The sequence below is a fragment of the Gigantopelta aegis genome, chromosome 13, assembly GCF_016097555.1.
Source record: "Gigantopelta aegis isolate Gae_Host chromosome 13, Gae_host_genome, whole genome shotgun sequence".
Taxonomy (NCBI): domain Eukaryota; kingdom Metazoa; phylum Mollusca; class Gastropoda; order Neomphalida; family Peltospiridae; genus Gigantopelta; species Gigantopelta aegis.
In genome coordinates this window covers 28,309,776-28,335,127 of record NC_054711.1, presented here as the reverse complement: position 1 = coordinate 28,335,127, position 25,352 = coordinate 28,309,776, and the positions used below count along the sequence as shown (strand labels likewise).

At 39.6% G+C, this 25,352-nt stretch overlaps 1 protein-coding gene across 1 annotated transcript in view; it reads right to left on the bottom strand.

Annotated features, from left to right (window-relative positions):
• Window positions 1-272: 272 nt before the first annotated feature.
• The window catches only part of LOC121387743, an 89,541-nt gene continuing 64,461 nt past the window's right edge, over window positions 273-25,352 (bottom strand). The window contains 5 exon segments of the mRNA XM_041518944.1: window positions 273-699; window positions 9,772-9,800; window positions 12,290-12,689; window positions 12,691-18,718; window positions 21,375-21,613. Of these exon segments, the coding sequence (XP_041374878.1) occupies window positions 9,775-9,800; window positions 12,290-12,689; window positions 12,691-18,718; window positions 21,375-21,517 (6,597 nt within the window). The 5' untranslated portion in view covers window positions 21,518-21,613 and the 3' untranslated portion in view covers window positions 273-699; window positions 9,772-9,774.

Sequence of the window (25,352 nt, the reverse complement as noted above, 5' to 3'; positions counted from 1 at the left end):
GCACCACGACTGATATATTAAAGCCCATGGTATGTGCTGTCCTATCCGAGGGATGGTGCATATAAAAGATCTCTAGCTTGCTACTAATGGGAAAAGGTAGCGTGTTTCCTCTTGAAGACCATAAGTCAGAATTACCAAATGTTTGACATCTGTGTGGGTAATTTCTGACATGCTTCCATCAGAGAACTGTTCAAGCATGCCTGTCGTGGGCACAACCTCTGACTTCGCCATGACAGGGATTTTGACATCTAATAGTTGATGATAAATAAATCAGCATGCTTTAGTGATGTCGTTAAACAAAGCAAACTTTAAAACTTTTTAAGTGAACCATTTTGGAGGAAATTACAATTAAAAAAACAAAGAAAAAAACATAGACTATGGCATGTACAATTGTTGTAATGGTCAGAAGTCTAAGCCCTCTGAGTAACACTGTATATATAAATATCCTCCATTTAAACCAACTGTAAACCAGTTTATTATTATTTTTAAAAATGTATCTTCGTAATCAAAATTACACAAGAGTTCACTCATTGTGTGTGTTCACTGTCTTTCTGTTTGAAATCAGTCGTTACGAAAATCATTGTGAAAAATCTTCGTCCTCATAAACTGACTGCAAACTTTAATTCTTGAGAAACGGCTACTGAATGCATCACGATAAACAAACCAAACCAGGTGAAAAAGAACCAAGAAGTCTTTGTGCTGCAAAGAGAAATAAAGGAGGAAAATAGAACACAGAATCAAGGGAGAGAACTCAATAAAATATGGGAGAGAACTCAAACAAAACTGATTCAAAGACCATGCAAAATAGACGACAGTGGAAGACTTATGAAATCAAATGTCAAACAAAAAGTGCTATGAATATTAAATTAAAAATCATACATAGGTAATTAAAATTTAGAAATAATTTATATTTTATTAAAGTATATGATGTACTTGAAAATTAACTTCAACTAGAAATAGAATTGAAAAGACTTTCTACTTCCATATAAAATGTTAACTAATAACTTTTGAGGGATTTTAACTGTAAAACAAAGAAAGAAAGAAAAAAAAGAAGTTTATTCTAAAATTATATGTGTTAAAATTCTTAATGTCTTTGCCTTATTTGTGTAAATTAATTTAATATGCAAAATAACTTTTTGTACATTGTACATTTTTTTTTTTTTTAACTACAAAAATATTTAAAGTAGTCTTTTGTCGATCTCAGTGACTTATACTTATATTTGTATTATTATACTGAATGTAGGTCAGTATCAGGAAACCATGACAACCAGTTCAGGACCATACCTAGATTAAATTAAGGGGGAGGGGCTGTAAAAACAAATCAAGGCACAGTAAAATATGTTCTTTTCTAATGACACTTTTAAACTGAAACTTGTTAATTGTCCCCACTAAGTACTGCCCTTCTGCTGGTATAAGCTAACCTGTATACACTTGTACAAAAGTTTAGCATCACCTTTACGGAAAACTATCTGCACAAATAACAGCAGGGCCCTCTTCCCAGGAAATATATTTTGCAACCCCCTCAGGGAGAGGAGAAAAATTACCTGGGAAAAATAAATGTACACATCACCGTGGGGCCCCCTGATGCGCAGGGCCCGTTGCACATGTTGCATGTGCTACTAGGATAAACTGGCTCCGATAGTGGTTATGAAAATAAAAAAAACTGTACCTACAGGACATGAAAACATTGATCACGAAGAAGGAAGGAAATGTTTTATTTAACGACACACTCAACATATTTTAATTATGGTTACATGGCGTCGGACATATGGTTAAGGACCACACATATATAGAGAGAGGAAATCCGCTGTCGGCACTTCATGGGCTACTATTTCCGATTAGCAGCAAGGGATCTTTTATATGCACCATCCCACAGACAGGATAACACATACCACAGCCTTTGATATACCAGTCGTGGTGCACTGACTGGAACGAGAAATAGCCCAATGGGCCCACTGACGGGGATCGATCCCAAACCGACCGTGCATCAAGGGAGCGCTTTACCACTGGGCTCCATCCCGCCCCTTGATCATGAGATTTTTTAATCAAGCAACTTAGTCTTGATCATGAGATTTCTTAATCAAGCAACTTAGTCTTGATCATGAGATTTCTTAATCAAGCAACTTAGTCTTGATCATGAGATTTCTTAATCAAGCAACTTAGTCTTGATCACGAGATTTCTTAATCAAGCAACTTAGTCTTGATCACGAGATTTCTTAATCAAGCAACTTAGTCTGGAAAGAAAAAAAACCCATTTCTACCTGATAGGCTATTCCAACCAATAAAACAGCAAGGGAACGTTTACATGCACTTTTCTATGGTCAGTTCAGCACATACCATGGCCTCTGATATACCAGTTGTGGAAGGGAGGGGAGGCACTAGTTGGAATGGGAAAAATACCCATGTCTATCATGGGTCGTTCTGCTATAGTCTTACACTGCCAACTATAGTGACATTTAACCCACAAGCCTTGGGTTTCATACTTTTATCAACAAGTGCTGATAAATTATGATATCACAAGGCACTCTGGGACTATCCTCTATATAATCAAATCAGTTTTATTGTATTAGTGCAACAATAATTAAAAAGAAAATATCAGACAAACCCAGGATTAATGTGTAACTATGCTTTGAACAAGTGTGTCCTGGCTTCTGAGATTTAACAATAAAATAAAATCTGAAAGATTTAAATGCCTGATTTTGTTTCGACTATGAATGGTTACAGCCAGTGGCGCATCCAGAAAATCCATTTAGGGGGGGCCCCATGCAGTGACATGAGGTGGTATGTGAAGGGAACTTTGGGGGAGGTTTGGAGAGGGATTGTAAAAAAAATTTAAAAATTAATATATAATAAAATTATAACTATCGCAAAATTTAGGGGGGTCCGGGCCTCTGCCCCCCCCCCCTTAGATCTGCCTCTGACAGCTGACACTTAGTATTTACACAGATATGTTTAAATGTAGAAACTTAGATTGTTTTCTCTTTTATGAATTCTTAGCCTGACCTCAACAAATCGCATTTCCCTCCTTTGTTAGTAGACTGCTCTGAAGGGTGTGTGTGTGGGTGGGGGGGGGGGGGGGATGCCATTTGTTGAGGTCAGGCTAAGTTGAAAATAAAATAAATGTAAAAACATAAAAAAAAGATGAAATAATGTGAAAAATGTGAATAGCACTGTAAAAAAAAAAAAAAAAAAAAGAGGAGATGAATATGAAATAAAAAATTAAATAAAGTGAGTAATGCATGAACAAAATTAAATAAAGTGAGAAATGCATGAACAAAATTAAATAAAGTGAGTAATGCATGAACAAAATTAAATAATGTGAGAAATGCATGAACAAAATTAAATAATGTGAGAAATGCATGAACAAAATTAAATAATGTGAGTAATGCATGAACAAAATTAAATAATGAACATGATAAATTAAATACTAGGAGAAATGTTAAAATAGAATTAAACAATGAAATATGTAAGAAAGGTTCAAAACAAAACAAGAAAAAGAAAAGAGAAACCAATACATACCTGTATACAGGTGAATATTATATACAACAGTGAACAAGAGAAATGTAAAAAAAAACATACACCTTCTCACAGGTGTATATAAAATATGTTAAGTAATGTGATAAAGGTTAAAACATACCTGTACACAGGTATGTATAAAGTAATGAATTTGAGAAAATACCTGTATACAGGTGTATATAAAGTAATGCGTTTAAGAAAACACCTGAATACAGGTATCTATGATATAACGAGTGTGAGAACACACCTGAATACAGGTATATATATATATATATTATATGATATATTATATGATAATGAGTTTAAGAACACACCTGTATACAGGTATATAAGATAATGAGTGTGAGAATAGTGAGAACAAACAAACACACCTGTAAAGAGAAATTCCAAACAGTGGTGCAGCAGACATGCGGTTAGAAAACACGTCACACATGCTGGTTTCTTCTTTCTTCACAATTTCTGTCTCCGTCTTAGTCCTTTAAAGTTTAATAACTTTGATATTATTTGCCAAGGACAGGCATGCACTACAACAGCTTGTTCTGAATGTGCACATAAAACCCTATGACATGACATAAGATGGTATTATTGTGCTTCCAAATTCTTTGATATTATGGTGCTTCCAAATTCTTTGATATTATGGTGCTTCCAAATTCTTTGATATTATTGTGCTTCCAAATTCTTTGATATAACGGTGCTTCAAAATTCTTTGATATTACGGTGCTTAATTTTTTTTGGATATTATTGTGCTTCAAAATTCTTTGATATTATGGTGCTTTTAAATTCTTTGATATTACGGTGCTTCAAAATTCTTTGATATTATTGTGTTTTTAAATTCCATATTACTGTGCTGTAAAATTCTTGTAAAAAGACATGTTTTTAACGTTAATATGCTGGGAGATGAAACTGGGCTAGTTCTTAATTAAAGATTAAAAAGGTCCATGGATAAAATATCTGGAAAACTTTGCAAGAATGTGATCTCTTTGATCTTTTCATCAGTTTTTGCATACTGCTAAAATCTGAAGAATGTTCATTTTCCTTAATCTAGCTTTATACCAGACATTTGTAAGCTACTTAAGATTACAGTGAAAACATAAGGCATTAAATCATGCTTTTACATTATATTAGTAATTAACATCATGTACAACATTTTTCATATATACAGTACAAACCTAACAGTAAAGTCAACAACAATCCAAAGTTGATTTCACAGTAAAGTCAACTACAACCCATAGTTGGTTTCAGCCAGTCAACTTGCCCCATAGTTGATTCCTCAATGTAAATATCAGTCAGTAAAATCAACTACAGCCCCATAGTTGATTCCTCAGTGTAAATATCAGTCAGTAAAATCAACTACAACCCCATAGTTGATTCCTCAAAGTGTAAATATTAGTCAGTAAAATCAACTACAACCTCATAGTTGATTCCTCAAAGTGTAAATATCAGTCAGTAAAATCAACTACAGCTCCATAGTTGATTCCTCAAAGTGTAAATATCAGTCAGTAAAATCAACTACAACCTCATAGTTGATTCCTCAGTGTAAATATCAGTCAGTAAAATCAACTACACCTCATAGTTGATTCTTCAAAGTGTAAATATCAGTCAGTAAAATCAACTACAACCCCATAGTTGATTCCTCAAAGAGTAAATATCAGTCAGTAAAATCAACTACAGCCCATAGTTGATTCCTCAAAGTGTAAATATCAGTCAGTAAAATCAACTACAGCCCCATAGTTGATTCCTCAGAGTGTAAATATCAGTTAGTAAAATCAACTACAGCCCCATAGTTGATTCCTCAAAGAGTAAATATCAGTCAGTAAAATCAACTACAGCTCCATAGTTGATTCCTCAAAGTGTAAATATCAGTCAGTAAAATCAACTACAACTCCATAGTTGATTCCTCAAAGTGTAAATATCAGTTAGTAAAATCAAGGACAACCCCATAGTTGATTCCTCAAAGTGTAAATATCAGTCAGTAAAATCAACTACAACTCCATAGTTGATTCCTCAAAGTGTAAATATCAATTAGTAAAATCAAGGACAACCCCATAGTTGATTCCTCAGAGTGTAAATATCAGTCAGTAAAATCAACTACAGCCCCATAGTTGATTCCTCAGAGTGTAAATATAAGTCAGTAAAATCAACTACAACCCCATAGTTGATTCCTCAAAGTGTAAATATCAGTCAGTAAAATCAACTATAGCCCCATAGTTGATTCTTCAAAGTGTAAATATCAGTCAGTAAAATCAACTACAGCTCCACAGTTGATTCCTCAAAGTGTAAATATCAGTCAGTAAAAGCAACTACAGCCCATAGTTGATTCCTCAAAGTGTAAATATCAGTCAGTAAAATCAACTACAACTCCATAGTTGATTCCTCAGAGTGTAAATATCGGTTAGTAAAATCAAGGATAACCCCATAGTTGATTCCTCAAAGTGTAAATATCAGTCAGTAAAATCAACTACAACTCCATAGTTGATTCCTCAGAGTGTAAATATCAGTCAGTAAAATCAACTACAACCCCATAGTTGATTCCTCAAAGTGTAAATATCAGTCAGTAAAATCAACTACAGCCCATAGTTGATTCCTCAGTGTAAATGTGAGTCAGTAAAATCAACTACAGCCCCATAGTTGATTCTTCAAAGTGTAACCCCATAGTTGATTCCTCAAAGTGTAAATATCAGTCAGTAAAATCAACTACAACCCCATAGTTGATTCCTCAGAGGGTGTAATTACCACAGTTGAATATACAGGCACTGTGGTAATCACCAAGGACACTGAACTGTTGATTTGGCCATCAACAGTTACACGTTAGTCTGGTTACAACAGCTACACAGTCAATCCGTTATACAGGCTAGAAACCACCTAGCCAACCACCCATGGCTAGCTGACTTCATTGTTGGTTTGCGAACTGTATACTGGTTAATTTTTCATGTTAGTATAATAATTATCATTTATGCATACTGATTCTGTATTATTTAGTTGTTATTTATATAATTATCTAACAGCCTTACTATTACAATTATAATACACTTCATGCATTGACTTGTGCAGCTCAAACAAAATCATAAAATATTTTGACTAATTTGTAACATGAATATGAAAAGTTGATAAGGATGTTTAAATGATAAAGCATTATATCAGAACTTATGTCCAGGATGGATATTGGCACATTAACGGGAGTCTTATAGTTCTATGTTTTAAAACATCATTTGTCCGTATTTTGTCATTATTGGGTGATAAGGAAGGAATGTTTTATTTAACGACACACTCAACACATTTTATTTACGATTATATGGGGTCGGACATATGGTTAAGGGCTTATTGGGTGACAACAAAACATGTATTGTAAGTGTCATTTCGGTGTCTTAAAATAATGTAAAGCAAACAAGAAAAAAGAAAAAAAAAAAAAGGTAATAAATCTGTGTAGTGGTGTAAAATACTGAAATGATGAAATAGTGGTTCAACCACTGGCCTTAAGGCCGATACGTACTGGGTTCTAGTCATGGTACCACTTCCCACTGGCTCAAGGAGAAAACTGAAGACCATTACACGACTTCTCTCTCACGAACTACTTACAACTAATCACTAGCTCACTGTCTTGGACCAACAACCAAGACATGAAATACAGTCGAATTCACTTAATTGCATATTGGTTTATAGCAGATATCGGTTATTTGCATATTATTCTGTTGCACAGGACAATGTGCTAAAACATGTTTTGGATATAGGCATGAGAATCGAATTTTAAAAAATACATGAAGGGTATTCTATAACATAACAAAACGAGGTAGCATAAATTAATTTTGGTATACTTTGGCAGAGTTTAATAATTTCAACCATTATTTAAGTCATGGATCTATACTAATTTTCTACAAATCTGTCTGCCATATTAATCATTGATTGATGAATAAAAAAAAAGTTTGTACCAGTATTGTAATGTGAATGAATGAATGTTTAACGACACCCCAGCACAAAAATACACATTGGAAATTTGGTGTCAAAAAAGGCAAGTGTGGAAATATTATATAAATTAAGAATAAACTTGATATACTTATGCAATTATTGTAATGTGAAAACTAATAAAGCATTAAATGCTTGAATGCTTGAATGCTTAAATGCTTAAATTTCTTAGAACAAATAATGGCTACCATCTTAATCCTTGATAGATGAATTTTTTTTTTTTTTTTAACGAGTTTGCAAAATAAAAATTAATAATTCTGTGAATGATTCAGTTTCCTGACACATTAGTACTAATTAACACAAAACTGCATTAATTGCAACTATTAAAAATTAATCATAAAACGAGCCAAAACAAAACACACCCATGCTGAAAACCAAACTGGCACAAAACAACACAAAAGTGGTCTGCAGTTGCAACAATGTTATAAATTTGTTATGTTATTAAAACTGCTTTAGTATTAAGTGTGTTATTATATTATTTAAATCAAAATTGCTGTAAGTTTTAGTACAAAATTAAGTAAAAAGATTTAATTTTAAAATTGTTTTTGCTTTTACCAGCATATTTAATACATGTATATATATTTTGTATGAAATAAAGTGAAAAATTGAAAAATTAAAAAATTAACAAAAATAATAAAAGAATATGCTGAAACAGACTTAGTCTCCTCCCCAAATACCTAAACTACATTAAACACCAGTATCTGTGATCCAATCAGAAACTATGTAATAGCATTTGAAATTGTAACCAATCAAAAGCTACATAACAATATCCAATCAGAAACAACATAGCATTCAGATTTTATATTATTTAAAATTATTTTAAATCAATCATTTTACTTTTGACAAATTTCCCAAATAATGATGTAAAAACACACATGTACTTAAAAAAAGAAGAAGAAGAGTTTAATTTGTTTGTTATCATAGTTTTTCACTCATCTATTTAAAAATTAAAAGAAGATATCTTACATCTAAGACGTAAAACACGTACAGTTAACAATAACAATAACATGTACATTGTAGGTGTATACAACACCTGTCAATATTTGTCACAACTATTTGCAGCAACAGATCCAGCTGTCTTCAAGGGGGGGGGGGACCAAACTCACACGAGACACAAGAGGGGGTGCGACAGAGAAGATATACATTCCTATAGTAGAGTAACCCATTCCATAACATTTTCAATTTGGGGGGCATTTAAAGAATAAATTCCTCATGGTTGGGGTGGGGTAGGAGAAAGAAAGGTTTAAAAATGAATGTCTCCTGCCCATGAAATGCTTGCGGATCTCGTATAAGATGCAAGTACACAAGTATTTGGTAAGAAGCTCCAGGGGTTTTAAAGTAGGAATACTGTTTCATGAAAAAATTACTTTCTACCACTTATACCGGCCTCGGTGGTGTCGTGGTTAGGCCATCAGTCTACAGGCTAGTAGGTACTGGGTTCGGATCCCAGTCGAGGCATGGGATTTTTAATCCAGATACTGACTCCAAATCCTGAGTGAGTGCTCCGCAAGGCTCAATGGGTAGGTGTAAACCACTTCCACTGACCAGTGATCCATAACTGGTTCAACAAAGGCCATGGTTTGTGCCTGTGGGAAGTGCAAATAAAAGATCCCTTGCTGCCTGTCGTAAAAGAGTAGCCTATGTGACGATAGCAGGTTTCCTCTAAAAAAAAACAGTGTCAGAATGACCATATGTTTGACGTCCAATAGCCGATGATAAGATAAAAAATCAATGTGCTCTAGTGGCGTCGTTAAATAAAACAAACTTTACTTTACTTTCTACCACTTATAGGCCGAAAAATACGGTAATGTCCCGTGAAAGGGAAGTTGTGAAAATGTTTTTAAATATGCTGAATATATCTCAATCTGAAACACAATTTGGGTGAGGGTGGAGGTGAGGATTTATTTAAAGTATGACATAACATAAAATTTTGAATTTTTTACTCCAAAAAATAACTTTTTCTACATTTTATACTATTGGAAAACAAGAGAAGCTGTATGCCCAACCCTCCTCCCACCACCCCTCTGGATCTGCCCCTGTCTTTAAAAGTATAATTAATTTATTTTGAGTAAGTCGATGTAAGTGAAGGGTTAGGCTGTTTCTAACTAGACTGATCAAGTGACTCTATGAAGCAATAACACATCCCAGGGAATAACTTGTTCAATACCGGCTGTATTATACACAGGTGCATCACATAACATTGTTATTCACATTTTTAAGCCTTGCGAATGTTACTCATTCGAAAAAAATAAAAAAAATTGAACAAATTATTCCCTGCATACTAGAATAAATTACCACTTATTTATGTCTCCATGACTGCACAACTGAAATAAATCATTCATATAACATAATACACGCAACAGTAAGTGTACCTAATAATGTAATTGGTTAAATGACATTAAAATAATGAGTAGCAATTTACTGGTAGGGACCATACACAAAGTATGTATGCATGGAGGGAGGGGGAGAGGGACGGGGAGGAGGAGGGGAGGGGAGGGAAGGGGGGGGAGGGGATGAAGTCCACAGATCATCACTGTTCCAAGGGGGGGGGGGGGGGGGGGGTTGGTAGCAGTGAAGGTAGATGTTCTCATGTCTTAAAGGGGCAACACATAGCCCAGTGGTAAAGCGCAAGCCTGATGCGCAGTCGGTATAGGATCGATCCCCGTTAGTGGTCCCATTGGGTTATTTCTCATTCCAGCCAATGCACCATGACTGGTATATCAAAGGCCATGGTATGTGCTATCCTGTCTATGGGATGGTGCATATAAAAGATCCTTTGCCAATAATGGAAAAATGTAGCGGGTTTCCTCTCTACGACTGTGTCAAAATGACCATATGTTTGACATCCAATAGCCGATGATTAATAAATCAACTTTCTTTTTTTCATGTCTTAAACTCGTTATTGGTCTGTGTATATTATTATTTTGTGATAACACTGATATCGATTTATCACATCTAATTTTACACTACATGTATTTGCTAGGATATTTACTATTTGAGGCCTATACCAAGGAACTAGCAACTTTCATTATTGAAAAATACCTCACTATAACTTTGTTTGGCCACCAGAGTTTTCAGATTTATCACATCTACATTTACACTACATGTATTTGCTAGGGTATTTACTATTTGAGGCCTATACCAAGTAACTAGCAACTTTCATATGAAAAATATATCATATACTTTGTTTGGCCACCAGAGTTTTAGGAAACCACTACATTTTCCCCATTATCATAGGGTCTTGATATACCAATATATATATATATGGGTATATATATATAAGATATAAAATACCACACCCAATCAGAAAAGGGGTCCACTTAGGGGTTTCGATCCTTCATCACAAGCACCAGATGATGAACACTCTACCACCCGAACTAGATCCCGCCCCATGGGTCCATGGATAAACAGTGCTGTGAGCTCAGTATATGAAAGAAACAAACTTCACATATAAATATTCCATCATAGTAAGGAGGTGGGGGAATAGCTGAGAGGTATGCTTGCATACACTGAATGGACAGGGGCGAGGGTAGAACAGGGGTGAGGGTGGAACAGGGGTAAGGATAGAACAGTGGTGGGGGTGCAAAAGTCAAGTTTGTTTTAGCATATATTCTTTATGTATGGTCCCTCTGACACTGTTTTAACACACAGTTGAACCTTTATCAGCAGGTGTCCTTTATACAGAGGTAAAATATTTAAAATGTACCCTTTTGTGCATAGAAAGGACAATTGACAATTTCCTGTTGGGTTGTTGTTAAAAATGTTTGTTAGACAGGCAGTTGTTACATATTATCAAGGTGTTCTTTAAAGAGAGGCGGTTGTTATACAAGATGTTCTTTTTAAACGGGTGATTATTATACCAGATGTTCTTTATAAACAGGTTTTGTTATACCAGATATTCTTTATAAACAGGTGGTTGTTATTCAAGATGTTCTTTATAAACAGGTGGTTGTTATACCAGATGTTCTTTATAAACAGGTGGTTGTTATAGAAGACTGTCTTTATAAACAGGTGGTTGTTATACAAGATGTTCCTTATAAACAGGTGGTTGTTATACCAGATGTTCTTTATAAACAGGTGGTTGTTATACAAGATTGTCTTTATAAACAGGTGGTTGTTATACAAGATGTTCCTTATAAACAGATGGTTGTTATACCAGATGTTCTTTATAAACAGGTGGTTGTTATATCAGATGTCCTCCAAAGACAGGTGGTTGTTATACAAAATTGTCTTTATAAACAGGTGGTTGTTATACAAGATGTACTCTAAAGACAGATGATTATTATAGGTTTTCTTTATAGACATATGTTTGCTATACAAGGTGTTTCTAATAGACGGGAGTGTTCTATGTAGACAGGTGGTTGTTATACAAGGTGTTTCTAATAGACGGGAGTGTTCTATGTAGACAGGTGGTTGTTATACAAGTATTTCTTATTAACAGATGGTCATTACCCTATACCATGTGTTTCTTATATACACGTTACACAGTTATAACAAGTGCCCTTTATATAAAGGTGCTTGCTTTCCGAGGTGAGCAGTATCATCTGTAGGCTATATAAATATATACATATGTGTAAAACTATCACTATTTTTTTGAATGATGGATAAAAATGTGTTCAAACAATTATAATAAAATAATTATAATTTATCACAAATCAAACGCCTACTATTTCATAATACATATATATCTAAAGGAGAGGAACATGACAATAAAATAAGATAATTCGTACAAATGATCCCCAAACTGAATGTATATAAATATTCATAAATACTTAGCACTTAACCTTAACTTCAATATTAAGAATCACTCTACCTTCTTGGCTGGGAATTCTGAGATTGTTTAGCCTCAAATCAGGCTCCGAGTGATACGGCTCTGATTGGTAGGCTTTCTTCACAACGGTTTCCATGGCAACAGCGTCTACAGAAGCACACTTTCTCAGATTTCTCAACATGTGACGCCGATTCTCGTCTTGTTCAAAGTTTGCAAGCAGTTCATGAAAACTTTTCGGACGTTCCGATTTATCCACGGCCGTGTCACTTTGTACCTCCCTTTCAGAAGAGCGACCTTGTTTAGTTCTGAGAGTAACCTTAGCAGAATTTTCACAGTTTACGTTAGAAATGTTTTTTTCAGCAGAAAAATCAAAACCACCTAGTAAATTTTTTTCTGGGACTTCCGACCGATTTCCTCGTGGGATGAGCTGGTGGTTTGTTGGTTGCCGTTGGTGATGACGGTACTTCAGAAACGTTTTCCGAACAATCCGTCGAACACTGCTTCAGACTGATGGCTACACTATCACTACAGAATTCATTTTGTGCTTCGCTCTGACACGACGAAGAAGTCACGTGCACTTCACTCACGATTTCAGTTTTATTCTGTTCATCATCGGCATCCTCATCATCACCATCGTCATCATCCTTGCAGACGAGACTCAGATCTGGAGCACTTCTCGTGTGCAGAGGTCGCATCCTCCGATCATCATCGCTAGAGCTAAATATCTCCAGCATCATGGCAATCCCACGACCCATTTTTCTTTTCCCGTCCTGCCTTTTGCTGAATCTCGACCTGGATGACTTACGCTCGTCAGCAGAAGTCTGTGTTTCAACAGTTTTCAGTTTCGGTGAGTCGACAGTTGGTGAACTTCCCGATGAATTTTCCGATGAATTTTTCACCTTGCTTAGATCAACAGTTTTATTGAATTTTGGTTTTGTTTGAGGAGTACTGGCAGCTGAGTTTACGGGCGATTTCAGCTCAATTTCTATAGCAGAACATGCTGTTGTTGTTGGCAACTTAGGAGGATCTATGGTGACATCTTTTCTCAGATTTCTATACGCCAAGTCATCATGCATCAAATCCGCCTCCTTTTCAGGCCGAATCCGCATACGAGACTGTGGCGGAGTGCTCTCCCTTGGATTGAGATAATCGGCCGAGGTTGGAGACGATATAACTGATGATGTCTGGGTATCTATTCTCGGAGTGGATTTTGACCTCGCTTTTCGAACTGCCACATCGTCTTCAACTATGTCAGGATTTTTTGAACGAAACCGTCCTCGTGACCTACGTTCCCTTGGAGATTTTGATGTCTGCATCGAAGCAGCATTTGCAGGTGGACCCACTGAAGACGAGCTCATCACTGGAGTCTTCAAAGTGATAGAAACACTTTGACTCTGGGGCTGAGGTCCTCCCGTCCCTGACTGATGCATCAGCTTGGACACATTCGCTGCTAGACTATCTCTCTGTGAGGTGTCCAGAGAAGACACAGAAGAGGTCAGCGAGGAACTTTCTGTTGTGGAAGTGGATGAAGTTTTCGGCAGAGTCACCTGTCTGGTTGGTATATGAGATGCTGAACTCTGTCCTGGAGGCTTTGGTCTGGGCATTGAGACTGTGGCAGAAGAGTGAACAACAGTGGGAGACGAGGAGAGAGTCATGGTCGTTGAGGAGCTGGCAACAGACTTGGGTTGGACTTGTCGTTTTGGTTTAGGACTTGTCTCTGGAGGAACTAGAGCAGGAGCTGGAGTCAGCGTCACAGCCGACACCCCCCGCGATGTCCTAGCCTGTAGATTCTGTCTCTTAGGCTTCGGACTTGTTTCTGGTGGAACCTTTGTCTTCAGAGATGAGACTGCTGGCATTTTGACCTGTGCCGTAACAAGAGGTAGAGTGGCATTCTGTTTGCTTCCCGACATGTCCACAACCTTTGATGAGACTGCTGTTGATGATGCTGATGTCTGTACAACACTTTCGTTCTTTCTCTGAGGTTGTGTTTTCACCTGAGTCTGAACAGATGGCACAAAAGGCTGGAAGACTGACTTAGCACTGCTGACAATGTTTCTCCTCTTCACCTCAGGACTTCTCTCAACCTGCTGGAAGGAGCTTACCACAGTTGTCTTGCTGGACAAAGTCTCCATCTGTCTGGGCTGTATTATCGTTGTTGGTATGGAACTTGGCTGGGTCTTGGCAATCGAGGTCTGGTATCTTTGGGATGCTATGCTACTTGCTAGAGAACTTGCTACGGTTTTCACTGTAGATGTCGGGTGTCCTGGCTGCACCACGCTTGTTGATGCTGAACTTGATACCATCTTCACAGCTGGTGCTTGATTCACCTCATCCAAAATGGCCTGAAATGATCTCTGGATGGCATCAATATCTGAATCCGTCCTCTGCTGTGGTTTTTGAAAACTTGGCTTTGAGACCTGAAATGTTATGCTACTGGTCTGCTCTGGTTTGTCATCTTGTTTCTGCTGACCAATGGGAGAGGGTCTTTTGTACGACGGATAATCTTCTCTTCTGGCATGCTCCACCATTGAGTTCTCATCTAGATCTAAACCATTGTAAATTTTATCCAGTTCAAAAAGGGCTTCGGAAAGCTTGGACTTTTTTTTTACATAGAAATCTTCAAAAGAGTCTGGTCTTGGTTCTGGAGATCGTGTCTGCATTGTGGGTGCAAACTTCTTCAGAGTCAGTAAAATCTTATCGAGGTTGTTTTCGTCAGCTCGGACAATCTTCGACTTGATCATGCCAACCTTTTTCTCCACGTCTTGAGCCAGCTGGCGCAGCTCCTCCATGGACTGGTTGACCTCATTTCTCTTCTCCTCTGATGGCCGGTTCAAATATATCGGCTGAGAAACAAGAGGTTGAGGAGCTGGAGCATAGAACTGCGGAGGTCTTGGAATAATCAATGGGCTGGGTCTGTGTTGAAACAGTCGTGATGACTGCTGCATCTGCAGCTGTTGCTTCTGTCGCTGTTCATCAACTAATCCTGTCCTCAATAGTTTCTGTTTGAGGATGTCAGGATCTAGCTGGTAGTTGCCATTGACAACGTTAGGATACTGCTCCATTCCCGGGTAAGAGTCTTGAAGTTTGGCTTCAGGCTGTGTTGGGTTGGCGTATGTCAGCAATCCTTGAGACTGTGTCACAGCAGACGTCTCCGGTTTCCTCTCCCAGTACACATTCGACCTTGACCTTTGCATTCCATGGAGGTCTGTGTATGGAGGGCCAGGTGAAGACCGATGTGAGTCAGAACTATCACCGCCTTTTCTCACTTTGGGACTCTGTTTCTCCAGTGATACTCTGATATCCTCCAGAACATCATCCAGAGCATTTGGACCATTGTACTTGTCCACCGATATCGTCAGTGGGGTAATGTTGGGGGTGTACAGGGACTTGGATCTGGTGATACGATCCCTTGCCGAAATCCTTGGCTGTGCTGGAAGAGTGTTGCTCTGGCTGGAAGCGAATTCTATGGGATTAGCGGCTCTGAAGGCAAGAGGACTGTCGAACTCCTCCGGTTTAAACAGCTTCTCAAAGCTGGTCATCTCCTCAATCTCCTTCCAGAAAGGATCCTCCGAGAACGGAATTGTCTGAAGCGTCCTCGCTTTCACTCTCTCTATGCTGACGAGATCTCCCTCCTGACTCTCCATCTCTGGGGACCAAACTTCCGTCTCTTTGATCTTCGTCTCCAGGTCAGAGATAAGCTGCGTCCAGTTCGTGTCGCCGTCTGCCTGGGATGGAGACAGCCTGGCCGGCTTCTCTTCACACGGCATCAGCTGACCTTCATTCTGGAAACTGATGTCAAACATCTTGCAGAGGTCTCGCACTGTTTCCGATTTGGCCTCCTGAAGCTCATCCAGCTCCTGGTACCTGCAGTTCACAGGGTTAGGGTTCTGATTGGTCAGGGCGTGGATTTGCTGTTCGTCCATTGGCTGTTTGTTTGCCACCATGTGTTTGCGTAGATCGGCCGCACTCATCAGTCCCGGTGATGCTCGCTGAGGTCCTGGCATGAAGATGGAGCTCACCGTGTTCGTAGTGTGATACTTGGCCCCGGACATTGGTTCCTGGATCACAATTCGGTTCGTCTGTTTTGCAAACATGTGCGAATCCCCAGACAGGTTTATCATGGGATCGGAACTTGATGGTTTTAAGGACACTCCACTCCACACGAAATTCTGTGCCATGGACATTGTCGGGGACTCTGGGATGTTTAGCCTCTGGTCCAGAAAAACCGATCTCCGTACGTCCCTTGGGAAGAAGTCCTGTTCCTGAATTGTTGTGAGAGCCTCCTCGTTGGTTTCCGATCTCTTTTGCATGTACTTCTCCCACTTCTTGACTCTGTCGGACACCTCTATGTTGTACTCCACGTCAGAGAACATTCCCCGGTCTAGGGAAGGGATGGTTAATCCACTCCTGTGTACCAGCTGGTCGGTAGAACTGGAGTAGGGCTGGTTATACGTCACATTCATCGGGTCCCCTCTGTACATGGGAAGCGTGGAGGCTGAATTCAGCTGAGTGTCTGACTTGGACATATCTCGGTCGTGGAACTCGCTTCCAGGAAGAGTGTAAATAGCCCGACTGTCATAAGACAGCTTTCTCTCGGCGTGTGAGTTCGGATATATCGTTCCACTTCCATGCGACGATCCTGAGGCTACGCTACCAGGATGGAGGGATCCACTTCCATACACATTTCCAGGATGTCCACTAAACTGTCCATTCGTCTGTCCAGATATTCCACTGTAGATGGAGCTAAAGGAGCCAGGTCTATTCTCGTCGGCTATGAAGATCTCTGGAGGGAGGTAAGCCCCGGATCCCACTGGAATATGAAACTGTAGCTCTGTGCCGCGGCTTATATGCGGCTGATTGGGAATCTTCCATTCAGCTAATCCTTGAGACTGACTAGCAAATGGAATTTTTAACTCTGAGCGAACAGGGACGATAACTCCAGATTCCTGCATCTGAAATTGTGAAAAATGTCTGGGGTCTGGCAGACTGGCCGATTTAGTGACCTGCGTGGCTGTTTTCTTTCTACTCCTGTCGATCTCCCGATCCAGGTACTGGATGTTGGACTCTATGAGTTCATCCAGGGAGTCATCGTCATCACTGTTCACTCTGTTCATCACCAGCTTGGCTGGAGTGCCCTGCATGGACGGAGGTGGGTGATCCAGTACGCGGTTTGTCTTCAGTCTCAACTCCACTACCTCGTTAGAATTCACCGACATCATCTGACTGTTGGAAATTGCCGCGGGTGGACACATCAGCATGTCTCCTTTTGGAAGTTCCATCACTGTTCTCGATGCAGGTCTCATGTACACGAAGCCGTGTCCTACATTGTGGTACGTAGGAGCAGACGGTCTACCAATGTTCTGTTTGGTGCCAGAGTCATCAAACACACCATCATAGATGGAATCAGCCGACGGAACTCTCGGTCGGTCAAAGAACCGTTTTGGCACAACTTCGGGAGAGGTGCTGTAGGCACTTTTTGTAAACGCGGATTTCGGTTCGGAAACATTATGTTGATTTTGAGAATGCACTGTAAAGTTTGCTGGAAGATCAGGCTGGTGGGAAATTCCTGAATCGGAAAACCCTTTCTGATCAAACGGTTTAATTTCGTACGACTGTCTCTTGGCTTTCTGACTAGAAACGTACGGTTTGTTCTGGTTTTGACTAGAATTATCCACAAAACGACTCGAATGCTGAAACGACTTAGGAGCCACAACCTGTTGCGAAGGAACACTACTACTGACTTGATAAGCCGGTTTCACATTCGTTGGAGCTATCTGCCCCCGGTTGGAATATCCCACTTGTGAAACAGTATTTCCATTCTGAACCGAAGAAACTAAATTCTTCACACCAGAAGGTTTCTGTGAGAAACTCTGTGAAGAAGAAGTGTTGCTCGTTACTCCACGCTGTCTGGAGGGTTCTATTGCACTGTGTCTCACCGAACTGTCCTGCTTCCCCAGCCCACTCTGAATGGCTCTCTGCCTGAGACGGGAGATCCTGGACGCTGGGGTACTCTGAACCTCTTCGTCGGACGTCACCTGGATGTCAATCCTCCGTCTGCGCAGTTCCTCCAGCTTCTGGTACTTATTGCCCTTCAGACTTCCCGTCCCGCTGCTGTCGCTCTTATCCTGACCCGACCCATAATAAACGTAACTCTCGCGGTTCGAAGATTTCCCCGTATTGTTGTGCACCGAGAAGCCGTTTTCGACGTGCGACTGTCTTTTTTCGCTTCGTCCGGTCCGTCGGGTTTTTCGAACAATGAGCGGATTTTTCGTCCACACTTTACGATCGCTGTCAGTGGAATCTGAGTCGCTTCCTGCAACCTCCTGCACGTGTACGAAGCCTCCGTCATCAGAGAGTGGTGGCGAGTGTCGCGAAACCCGCGTCGCGGTCGAGCTGTGAGTCACCGCCCAGATGGGCCCGACGATCTTCTCATTTTTCGGATACGATTCGAAAGACTCCTCTTCTTTTGGTCTGGAAAACAAAAAATGATGTCGTTTTAATGACTTAGTTTGTTTTGTTTAACAACACCACTAGAGCACATTGATTTATTAATCATCGGCTATTGGTTAAAGTTTGTTTTCTTTAACGACACCACTAGAGCACATTGATTTATTAATTATCGGCTATTGGTTAAAGTTTGTTTTGTTTAATGACACCACTAGAGCACATTAATTTATTAATCATTGGCTATTGGATGTCAAACATTTAGTAATTCTGACATATGGTCTTAGAGAGGAAACCTACTTCCTTTTTTCCATTAATAACAAAGGATTTTTCATATGCACCATCTCAAAGACAGGATAGCACATACCACGGCCTTTGATGTACCAGTCGTGGTGCACTGGCTGGAATGAGAAATAGCCTATGGGCCCACTGATGGGGATCGATCCCAGACAGACTGTGCATCAGACGAGTGCTTTACCACTGGGCTACGTCCTGCTCCTTCGTTTTAATAAAGTCATTAAAACATTTCAATGGAACAATAGCCAAGCTCTTCAAAATTAGTTAGACCTTGTTACAAAAGACCATATTCATCCCTTTGCTTGAGGTGCTTGCGTTGCAGGATCGAACCACCTCAGTGAATCCATTCAGCTGATTAGCTTTTTTCTCTCGTCTGTGCACCACAACTAGTCAAAGGAAAAATGTATCAGGTTTCCTCTTCTGACTGTGTCAGGATTACCTAATATTTAACATCCAATAGCCGATGATTAATGAATCAATGTGTTCTAGTGGTGTCATTAAACAAAACAAACATTTAACAATCATCCCTGGGTCACTTTGTCATTATATTGAATTTGCTGTTGTACTGAATTTGTCACGAGTTATCTCCCTTGTATAATGAATTAGTAAGGAAAAATGTTGCTAAATACAAAATGTAGGTATTAAAGTTATTATAATATCATTATTATAATATAAGAATGAATTGTGTAATGTCATTGTTATTCAGAAGTCTGATATAAAACTTTTACGGGAGTTTGTTCACCTGGAGACTCGATTGTGCGGTCCCTCACTGCACGATCATCTCTTGATTAATCAATGTGCTCTAGTGTTTTACCTGGAGACTCGGTTGTGTGGGCCCTCACTGCGCGATCGTCTCTTGATTAATCAATGTGCTCTAGTGGTTTACCTGGAGACTCGGTTGTGTGGGCCCTCACTGCGCGATCGTCTCTTGATTAATCAATGTGCTCTAGTGGTTTACCTGGAGACTCGGTTGTGTGGACCCTCACTGTGTGATCATCTTTATTAATCAATGTGCTCTAGTGGTTTACCTGGAGACTCGGTTGTGTGGGCCCTCACTGCGCGATCATCTCTTGATTAATCAATGTGCTCTAGTGGTTTACCTGGAGACTCGGTTGTGTGGACCCTCACTGCGCGATCGTCTCTTGATTAATCAATGTGCTCTAGTGGTTTACCTGGAGACTTGGTTGTGTGGATCCTCACTGTGCGATCATCTTTATTAATCAATGTGCTCTAGTGGTTTACCTGGAGACTCGGTTGTGTGGACCCTCACTGCGCAATCGTCTCTTGATTAATCAATGTGCTCTAGTGGTTTACCTGGAGACTCGGTTGTGTGGACCCTCACTGCGCGATCGTCTCTTGATTAATCAATGTGCTCTAGTGGTTTACCTGGAGACTTGGTTGTGTGGATCCTCACTGTGCGATCATCTTTATTAATCAATGTGCTCTAGTGGTTTACCTGGAGACTCGGTTGTGTGGACCCTCACTGCGCAATCGTCTCTTGATTAATCAATGTGCTCTAGTGGTTTACCTGGAGACTCGGTTGTGTGGGCCCTCACTGCGTGATCATCTCTTGATTAATCAATGTGCTCTAGTGGTTTACCTGGAGACTCGGTTGTGTGGACCCTCACTGCGCGATCGTCTCTTGATTAATCAATGTGCTCTAGTGGTTTACCTGGAGACTCGGTTGTGTGGACCCTCACTGTGTGATCATCTTTATTAATCAATGTGCTCTAGTGGTTTACCTGGAGACTCGGTTGTGTGGGCCCTCACTGCGTGATCATCTCTTGATTAATCAATGTGCTCTAGTGTTTTACCTGGAGACTCGGTTGTGTCGGCCCTCACTGCGCGATCGTCTCTTGATTAATCAATGTGCTCTAGTGGTTTACCTGGAGACTCGGTTGTGTGGACCCTCACTGCGCGATCGTCTCTTGATTAATCAATGTGCTCTAGTGGTTTACCTGGAGACTTGGTTGTGTGGATCCTCACTGTGCGATCATCTTTATTAATCAATGTGCTCTAGTGGTTTACCTGGAGACTCGGTTGTGTGGGCCCTCACTGCGTGATCATCTCTTGATTAATCAATGTGCTCTAGTGTTTTACCTGGAGACTCGGTTGTGTGGGCCCTCACTGCGCGATCGTCTCTTGATTAATCAATGTGCTCTAGTGGTTTACCTGGAGACTCAGTTGTGTGGACCCTCACTGCGCGATCGTCTCTTGATTAATCAATGTGCTCTAGTGGTTTACCTGGAGACTTGGTTGTGTGGATCCTCACTGTGCGATCATCTTTATTAATCAATGTGCTCTAGTGGTTTACCTGGAGACTCGGTTGTGTGGGCCCTCACTGTGCGATCGTCTCTTGATTAATCAATGTGCTCTAGTGTTTTACCTGGAGACTCGGTTGTGTGGACCCTCACTGCGCGATCGTCTCTTGATTTCCGCCCGGTGGTGCTCCACCCCTCCTCTGGTTGCCTCACTGCCCCGAAAACGATCCCTCCTCCCGGTACGGGTCTGGATCCTCCGTTCTGCCATCACTTCCCCCTCCTCCTGTGGGCACGGTCCAGAGGGACTCGATGTTTTCGAGCCCTGCGGCTTGGTGCCTATATTTCTGAGCTTTTCATCTGCGGTCTGAAAATAAAAAGTGAAAGAAATCAGAGTAAGATGAATAGAAGTAGAAATAATAGATTTTCTATTTGTTTAGACTAGTTTCATTTAACATTCTAGAGGCTACAGGTGAGGTATCTCACCCGACGTCATGCCAGTCGACACACTGTACACTGTATACAGTGCATTCCCCAATTCATATTTCCCACCGTTTTGCAACAACACACTGTACACTGTATACAGTGCATTCCCCAATTCATATTTCCCACCGTTTTGCAACAACACACTGTACACTGTATACAGTGCATTCCCCAATTCATATTTCCCGCCGTTTTGGACATGGCACTCACCAGAAATAACAATATAACAACAGGAAATACATTACTTGACAGTATGGCTGCTTTATAGTGTTTTGTTTGTCAATGGAAAAGTGATTTTAGGCAAGTATTTTCGCTTGACAACAATGCCGGCACATCGCAGTCATTTTCAGGAATCGATAGCTGATTTGACAGCTACTTTGATAATAAATTAACTGTTTTTCCCCCTTACGAAATATTGGGATGTGAATCATAGTTCGTTTCCCAAAACAAATTCTGGTCAGAAAACCACTGTTATTGAGAATAATGGACATAAATACTGGACAGCTGGCCACAAATGGCCGTGAGTAAATGTGAATTTTTAGATTTTTGGCTTAATTTTAATTAATAATAACTGATCTAAAATATCATGAAAATTAGAAAAACCCACCAAAATAATACTTACCAATTCAAATATAAACTTTATGAGTAGATGTTATAAATTGGTACCCCCTCAAAATGATTCTTGTCAAAAATTAATCCTGTAGTCAGAAGGTTAAAGAAATTTCTCAACTTTTTGTTTTGGAATGTACGGGGGCAGGATTTAGCTCAGTGGGTTGACTGCTCGCTTGAGGTGCTTGCGTCACAGGATCGAACCACATCAGTGGATCTATTCAACTGATTGGATTTTTCTCGTTCCAACCAGTGCACCAAAGCTGGTCAAAGGTCGTGGTATGTGCTTTCCTGTCTTTGGAAAAGTGCATATAAACGATCCCTTGCTACTAATGGAAAAATGTAGCAGGTTTTGTCTGATGACTTCATGTGTGAATTACCAAATGTTTGACATCAAATAGCCGATTAATCATTGGCTATTGGATATCAAACATTTGGTAATTTTGACATATAATCTTAGAGAGGAAACCTGCTATATTTTTCCATCAGTAGCAAGGGATCTTTTATATGCACTATCCCACAGACAGGATAGCACATACCACAGCCTTTGACCAGCTTTGGTACACTAGCTGGAATGAGAAAAATCCATAGCCTTCAGTCGTAGTGCACTGGCTGGATTGAGAAATAACCCAATGGGCTTACCGATGGGGATCGATCCCAAACCAACCACACATCAAGCGAGCGATTTACCACTGGGCTACGTCTCGTCCCTCTATAGACACAATGTATAAAACCATTCATAATGTTTAAGCCACAGAGATTTACGTAACAGAGATTAAATAAGAGATTTAACTTTCTACCATTAATCAATAAGTAAATGTCCGTTACATTCATTGCAATATAACATCATCCCTTTGGTTCAGCCGTAGCAATGGGAGTTTGTTCATTCAAAAATATTCAAAATAAAGTATGAACATTTAACGTTATTATTAGTGTAAGTATGTTTTAAATTTAATTATAACGATTGTCTGTTATTCATCTGGTTATTCATACCCTGATAAATATGAAAGAAATAATAGACAATCCTTAATTAAAACATGAGACAAACCTGTTCTAGTGGCCATTTGTATTATGCAGCCACCTGTATTAACTGGCCACATTTTTATTTTCGCAAATTATCTAATATAGTACAAATCTGCTCTAACAGCCACTTGATTAAGCAGTCACCTGTGTTAAGAGGCCATATGTTTACTCTCCCAAATCACCTAATATACTATAACCTGACCTGCATTAAGCAGTCACCTGTGTTAAGAGGCCATATGTTTACTCTCCCAAATCACCTAATATACTATAACCTGACCTGCATTAAGCAGTCACCTGTGTTAAGAGGCCATATGTTTACTCTCCCAAATCACCTAATATACTATAACCTGACCTGCATTAAGCAGTCACCTGTGTTAAGAGGCCATATGTTTACTCTCCCAAATCACCTAATATACTATAACCTGACCTGCATTAAGCAGTGACCTGTGTTAAGAGGCCATATGTTTACTCTCCCAAATCACCTAATATACTATAACCTGACCCGCATTAAGCAGTCACCTGTGTTAAGAGGCCATATGTTTACTCTCCCAAATCACCTAATATACTATAACCTGACCTGCATTAAGCAGTCACCTGTGTTAAGAGGCCATATGTTTACTCTCCCAAATCACCTAATATACTATAACCTGACCTGCATTAAGCAGCCAACTGTGTTAAGAGGCCATATGTTTACTCTCCCAAATCATCAAATATAGTATAAACTGACCTATAGGTAATTAAACGGCCACTTTTATACTCCTTTTGGTAGCTGCTTAACACAGGTTTCATTGTACCTTCTTCCTTATGATTCATTAAAAAAAAACAAGACCGGCCTCGGTGGCGTCGTGGTTAGGCCATCTGTCTACAGGCTGGTAGGTACTGGGTTCGGATCCCAGTCGAGGCATGGGATTTTTAATCCAGATACCGACTCCAAACCCTGAGTGAGTGCTCCGCAAGGCTCAATGGGTAGGTGTGAACCACTTGCACCGACCAATGATCCATAACTGGTTCAACAAAGGCCATGGTTTGTGCTATCCTGCCTGTGGGAAGCGCAAATAAAAGATCCCTTGCTGCTAATCGGAAAGAGTAGCCCATGTAGTGGCGACAGCGGGTTTCCTCTCAAAATCTGTGTGGTCCTTAACCATATGTCTGACGTCATATAACCGTAAATAAAATGTGTTGAGTGTGTCGTTAAATAAACCATTTCCTTCCTTCCTTCATCTGGGTATGAACAAAACAAAATCATCCACAAAATGATTTCTGTTCATACCCTGATGAATGTGAAAGATATAATAGACAATCCTTAATTAAAACTCGAGTCAAACCAGTTCTAGTTGCCATCTGTATTAAGCAGCAACCTGTATTAACTGGCCATATTTTTATTTTCCCAAATCATCTAATATAGTACAAATCTGATTAAGCAGAAACCTGTGTTAAGAGGCCATATGTTTACTCTCACAAATCATCTAATATAGTATACACTGACCTGTATAAAGCAGACACTTGTGTTAAGAAGCTAAATGTTTACTCTCCTAAATCATCTAATATAGTATAAACTGACCTGTATTAAGCAGAAATCTGTTAAGAGGCCATGTGTTTACTCTCCCAAATCATCTAATATACTATAACCTGACCTGTATGAAGCAGTCACCTGTGTTAAGAGGCCATGTGTTTACTCTCCCAAATCATCTAATATACTATAACCTGACCTGTATGAAGCAGTCACCTGTGATAAGAGACCATGTTTACTCTCCCAAATCACCTAATATAGAACAAACTGACCTGTATTTAGCAGCAACCTGTGTTAATAGAACCATATGTTTACTCACTCAAATCACCTAATATACTATAACCTGACCTGAATTTAGCAGCAACCTGTGTTAAGAGACCATATGTTTACTCATTCAAATCACCTAATATAGTACAAACTGACCTGTATTAAGCAGACACCTGTGTTTAGAGGCCATATGTTTACTCTCCCAAATCATGTA